Here is a 6932-nt window from a genome sequence, read left to right on the forward strand (position 1 = left end):
TTCATGTCTCTGATGATTTGATCATTCCATTAGATGTACAAGTTATTGATAGTAGAGATTAGCACTAATGAGTCCAATATCTTGCTAGTAATTCTCAAAGGATTAGTTCCTTTATCTTCCATTAAATGTACATTACTATAAACTCTGAACTGTGGTCGCTAGCCTATAAGTGGTGGAAAAAGTGATAACAGATGAAAATATTTTTGTTATATAAAAGTTTCATTAAATGAAAGTTTTCACAGGAAAATAAGCGAAAAGGAAGAAATTTAGCAATAATTATGGGAAAGTAATGAGGTTTGTGACAATCTATAATAGGTAGTTTGTCACCTGCGAATTTCTCTTAATCGTTTGATTATCTTAAAGAGAAGAACTTGTCAGATTATGAAGTCAATCTCAGATTTTTGGAATATTTTAAATCTCTTATAGTTGTCAAAATTGTTTTATTTTAAATGTCTTAGATATCCTTTAAAAAGTTTTGTCAGCAAATCGATGTAATAATCATTTTTTAACAAATTTAAAATTATAATTTAATTTCCTTTTTTTTCCACATTTGTTTAGGTTTACGATTACGATGACATGGAATACGTTGCAAATATATCAGTTGGCTCACCCATTGGGAAGCAAACGTTTTTGGTAGTTTTGGATACAGGATCATCAAATGTGTGGATTCCAGAAATGAACTGTGCTTCCACTGATTGTCTGGAAAAAAATCGTTTCGACCCATTACTCTCAAAAACATATGAGGAGGATGGCCGTACTTGGTCAATACTGTACGGTGATGGATCAAATGCGCATGGATTATTGGGGCGAGATTACATGGCTGTTAGCTAATCTCTTTTCTTCAAAAGTTCTTTGCCACTTTGCTTTTACGAAATTATATTTGCGATGATATGGCTTAATACTTCATTGTTAAACTGATCGCTGTATTGGAAATGATTGCTAGAATTCTCGAAAGTGCAGATTAAATTTCTGGCTATGTTTTTGGATGAATCCGGACTAGATAATTGAATAACTGAATAGTGATCCTCTCCTAATTTCAGTTGGCAATTTTCAGTTGTCATATCATCTGCGATAAATTGCTTTGAATGGAATACTACGAGCCATCTTTTTTTTTGGAACCTACAAACATTTCACATACTAATTAGTTCCATTGCTTTTTATTGGAATTAATAGGAATAAATAAATTATGTCTTCTTAGTATTAAATTATGACATTTAGAATATCATAGGAATACATTAGATTAATATTAGAGAGAATTATTTGGATTAAATTTCCAATAGTCCTTCCATTGTATTAACTTCAATTCTATTAACTGCTAGAAGGATTTTTTCTTTAGTTTGGATCAAATATGAATGGCTCACTGACTATTTCAAATATAACGTTTGGATTAGCTCGGAAATTAAGTGGATTCAAAGATGATCCAGTTGATGGCATTGTTGGCTTGGCTTTCACATCAATTGCTGTAAACGGTGTTACACCACCACTAATTGCTGCCATTAATCAAAACATTCTTGTGCCATCTCTTTTCACCGTCTGGTTAGATCGTCGAGTAAAATTTGCATATTGTTGATTCCACTGCTTTGGTGTTTTATTACATGTATTTTGAATTAAATTTTATCCATTGAATAGTAATATAAATTTTTTAGTACATCATATAACCAATTTTTAAGGGTGCACAACAGAACGTTTTTGGTGGTATATTTACTTATGGTGCTGTAGATAACGTGAATTGTGAAGATGTAATTGATTATGAACCACTGTCATCAGCAACATTTTGGCAGTTTCGCTTACGTGGTGTTAAAGCAGTTGGTTATTCCATAGGTGGAACGTGGGAAGCGATATCGGATACAGGGACATCGCTAATTGCTGGACCGGCCGCCGTCGTTAATCGTTTGGGTGCAGCTGTCAAAGCAAAAGTATATCTTTAAAAAATAAAAAAAAAGTTAAAGTTGAATTTTTCAGTTAAATGACTAAGTGACTTTTTCGAAATGGATTAATCAAGAAGTACAGGGACTGTATTTTGAAGATTAAACGCATTAATAAAAAGCAATTTACCAGATGAAAATATTCAGATATTTATGAGCGAATATTCAAATTAAAAAAAAAAATAACTATTTAGTACGATCAAAATGAAGAAATGTTCTTCATAAAATGTGATGCTAAACCTCCACCAGTTACACTGATTATTGGTTCTCATGAATACAACATACAATCAGAAAATTATATCGTTGCGGTATGTTAAAAATTGAAGAATTTAATTCTTTTGAAATTCAATTTTTCCATTTCCAAGGCTTAAGAAATACTTATTTTAAATTAGGACAATTAACCCTAAATAAATAGCTGATAGGAATGAAATAACTGCATCAACTTTTATTATCCAATGAATAATTAATAGTTCAGTGATTACAGTTATTGAGTGTAATATCTGTGTGAAACTCTAGCAGGAATAGTTCATGTTTGTTCAGTTTGAAGTTTACATAGTTTGAAATTTTGCGCAATCATTACAGTTGCATACCTTTCAGATTGAAAACAACACATGTATTTTTTCATTCTTCTCACTGGAAGGTGGCGGTTTTGGACCAGCGTGGATATTTGGTGATCCTTTTATCAGGCAATATTGTCAAATTTATGATATTGGTAAGGAACGGATTGGTTTTGCCCTAGCAAAGTAATAAATTGTATTGATTAAAATATCAGCAATTGAAATAAAACATTTTTCTGTTGCACGAAAATTTACTATCAAGTAGATAAAATATTCCGCAAACTACTCTGATATGTTAATCATAATATGTTCATTTCATTAAGCAAGAAAAGGGGAATAGAGATAACAGATCAGTCTAATGCTTAATTAATGTGAGCAAACTAGCTAACGGAGATTTGTTAGATTCAAACTTATCAACCAGCACCTCAACACACTTTACATTCGATCATAATGTTTTTTTCCTTGATCCACTAGTATGCAAATATGTATTCGAAGTATGTGACAAATAATGTAAGTATTGAATATTGTCTAACCCTAATTATTTCTGTACTGAATTTCTTATCGATCATGAAATCCTTCAACAATTTAACAATGATAATATTTTGTAGTTATCTTTTTTTTAAATGTTAAAAGCCTGGTCTATCTTGACTTGCTAAATCAATCATATAGTTGAAGTTATATGAATTCTATGGGTAATGTTCGATACGAAAAATAAGAAATATAAAGAATCATAAATGAATGTGTTGTAATGTACTGTAGTAATGTACTAATTAGTATGTATCATGTTGGATCGTGACAAGATCAAAATCATCCAATTTCTCATCTGTATGAGTAGGGCGCTATCATTGCATAGAATTATATATGTATTATTTGTTTAGCAATGTACCCCAAAGTATTGGGCTCTTTATACGGCTCATACACTATGTGCGCTAAGCAAAGCGCATAACTAATACTAATGCTTCACCAGTACTAACAGAAAGTGCTTTATCCATATAAACTAACAAAGGCGTAATTCGTATAATCGTGAAATCATTTCTTGAAGGATATTTATATAAACTTTGCAAATAGAAGAAGGACATTCATCCTTTCTTTTATTTTTTCAGATTAGTCTTTTCGAAATTCATTTTACGGTATTTTTGAATTATCTTTATGCGTTAATTTGTATTTTGTAATTCTTAATGATTATGTGACGTCAAGTAATTCTTAATAATTTTGCAACATAAATATTCATTTTTATTTTATTCGATGATTTAGTTACCCAAGTTTGAAGTTTAATCACCAACGATTTTTATTAAATGTCTTTTTCTTTTGTGAATTCAATTTTTAATAACTTGTATAACAGGTGTAATCACTCTTGAAATTTCAACATTAGAATTTCAAACTTAGAAACCAGTAATGGTTAACATCTTAAATAATTATCATGAATTAATCCATTTATTGTTCGACTATCTTTTTTGTAGTGTTTATATTCTTCGACAGTATCGTGCTCCTATCTGAACTATAAGGAAGTCGATTGATCGGTTGAAATATGAGAATCTCGACTATTCTCCAATCAAGAATTTATGGCATTAGATGGTAGTAGACATACAAGCATTAAATGAATGTCCTATAAGACTGTCAAAAATTTTACATTGCGTAATGCAAAATGACAGGAAGTTGGACAACTGGAATTTCTGTAAATGAAATAAAACAATAAAAATATTTACGCTTCACATCAATTATTTCTTTGTCAATTAAAATTTGCTCGAAATTTCCAAGTAATTTAGAAAGATTTTTGCAAACATTCATCATTTATGATTGAACGGATAAGCACCTTGGCATTTAAGGAAAGAAAGTATGCTTGTTTGAAGCCGCCTGATATGATTAACGAATCATTCCCATTTCATAATATCTTGTCAAGATCATTTTTACGATATAAAACATAACTGCTAGCATTGTCACTCAATGCTTTTGGTAATTGAATTTTATTTTTTATTTTTTTTTTTGATGGGACTGAAATAGCCAATTTTTAATCCTTGCAAATACTCATTACTCTCAATAATGCAACTCTTTTGTTATCTATATAAGATGCAGTTTGGTCAAGCGGTCACTCAGTCATTTCATCTTTACCATTTTGCTGACATATTCCCATTTAAAACCATTTACTTATAATATCATATTTATTGTTGTTACTTGCTTTTGCATAATCAATGAAAACTGAATGGACATTTTATGCAGAATATCACAAATTACTCTTTAACGAAATTATTAATTTAATTTTATATTTCCTAATCATTTATTTAATTATCGCCTGAAATTGTTACATTTGCCATTTTTCTCTTTGATAGAATGAGTAATCGTTTTATTACAATGTGTTTCAATATATTTCTGGGATATATTATACGCATGTTATAAAGTAAGTAAGTACTGTCTCATAAATTACACCATAAGATAATTAATTAGATGAGAAAATTGTGACCTGAATATTGTGATCTGCCAATAATGAATAATTGTCAATAACGATTAATGAGTTCAGATACGTGCAGTATTTCAGTATTTTTTTTTTTTATGTACTGCAGGATATACCACTAAGAGATTTCAACAGCAAATGATGGTAAGGAATCATTTATGAAGCATTTGCATTCAATTATATAGCAATCTAATTTCTACAATCATCGAAATTGGTGACATTGATTAGCTTTGATTTTTGATTTCTCTTTGACAATTTACTTATTATCATTTAATGTTTTATTGTTCAATTTCAATTGATGAGTGAGGTGGAAAAAATGATTAGAAGAGAAAAAAAAGAAACCAGGTTTATTGTATGCATAAATGGTACATGCATGATTTCAATGAAATAATCTATTAGACTTCTTTAGTGCATATTTCATTCATAAAAGAAAATAAATTTTTTTCCTAAATTTTCATTCAAATTACATATCCTAAATTAACTACGGATAGGGAATTTTTTTTTTCTGATATTACCATTGAATTGAAAATTTTTGCTCGCATGGTTGGAATTAAAAAAAAAAAAAAAAAAGAAAATTCCTATTTATCACTATTTCCATCTAAAATCCTTTTTGAATTTTCCCCTTTTAAAATTTTTCCTTTTGAAAATATTGTTATCATTGCCTAGAGCTAAATGACATGGTTAGCTTTGTCATCGTTATTTCTATAGTACAAATTGAATAGCTTATTGAGGTAATGAAATAATCACATAATAAAATAGATAGGTAAATATTTATTGCTCTTTTACTGGAATTACATTACTCATCACAGCGGCATTTGGAAATAAACTTATTAGACTTAAACTTTTTCCATGAATAATGATAGTAGTAACAGTAAGAAGACGAAGAAACAATAAAATGACAGATGAATAAGAAAAAAGTTGACAGTATTTGATAGAACAATTAGTGTGGTACTTCAATTTGCAAGCATAATTACTAGAAAAGGAAATACAAGCAATACTTCAATTGCTATCTAACAAAAAACAAGTTTTAAATGTTTCCATAGGAAAATTCATTTCCATCAAATATTTTTTTTGCTTTTCATATTTTTATGAATTTGTTATTGATCACTGATTTATTTTAGTTTATTTTTCCTGCTATTAAATGGTTTAACAGATATTTCAGACCTATTTTTTCCTTTTTTTTTAGCGTATGATTTAAATTTATAAATTTTTTAAAATATATTCACTAATACTTTTTATGCGTTTCAAAATGATAGCCAAAGCAACTCACATTAATTAAGAAATCTACTTAGAACTGATCAAAACACTCCTAGCACTACCTTGTCTTTCTTTTTTTTTTTTCACAGCTAGCATTCGGGTGCAATTGATTTGAATTCTCGGGAGAATCTGTTCTTTTAGTACTTTCGAAATTAATCCAATAGCATCTTATGCAATGCAATGATGCAAATACACATAATTTAATAAAAGGTCATTTGTTAGCCTAACGTCATTCGATAAAGTTTTTTTGGACCATTGTCTACTCAAAGTTATTGTATCATACCATTTTGTATTTGTATATATTAAGCCTTATGTAAGGTATGAAGAAATTGATAATTCTATTTTTTAAAAGATAACAATGATGATTAAAGATTTTCAACATTTCTTTATTCTCCTGAAAATAATTTAAGGATGATAATAAGAGAGGAAATAGGAAAATGTATTGTGAACAGCTGGGTAATTGCCTAATTGATTGAATGTTAATTAAATGATAGTAGCAGCTTGTAGTTCATATTACTTTCAAATTAGTAATTTGTTGACAAAATTGTAACGAAAATTAGCACTTTTGATTTACATCTTTTATATTTTTTCTCATATGGTATTTGCTCAAAATTATCGAAAAAAAAAGAGTTGTTTGTTTCCTTTTTCTCTTTGACTTTTTTTCAATGTTTGTTTTTCAAATTTCTTCATAAAATTTATAAAAAAAAAGAAAAAATAGTCATAGTGGTCAATTCTTCAAATATT

The 6932-nt window shown here is 28.8% G+C and overlaps 1 protein-coding gene across 1 annotated transcript in view; it reads left to right on the forward strand.

The window, feature by feature from the left end:
- Positions 1 to 2672, forward strand: part of LOAG_11317 (hypothetical protein) — a gene marked incomplete at its 3' end in the record, with an annotated part of 3582 nt that extends 910 nt beyond the window's left edge. Inside the window, exons 2-6 of the mRNA XM_020448331.1 lie at positions 559 to 822; positions 1337 to 1549; positions 1671 to 1916; positions 2120 to 2233; positions 2523 to 2672. Of these exons, the coding sequence (XP_020301515.1) occupies positions 559 to 822; positions 1337 to 1549; positions 1671 to 1916; positions 2120 to 2233; positions 2523 to 2672 (987 nt within the window). The remainder of the gene's footprint in view (positions 1 to 558; positions 823 to 1336; positions 1550 to 1670; positions 1917 to 2119; positions 2234 to 2522) is intronic.
- Between the last annotated feature and the right edge of the window lie 4260 nt (positions 2673 to 6932).

Source organism: Loa loa (assembly GCF_000183805.2).
Source record: "Loa loa unplaced genomic scaffold supercont3.587, whole genome shotgun sequence".
Classification (NCBI taxonomy): Eukaryota; Metazoa; Nematoda; class Chromadorea; order Rhabditida; family Onchocercidae; genus Loa; species Loa loa.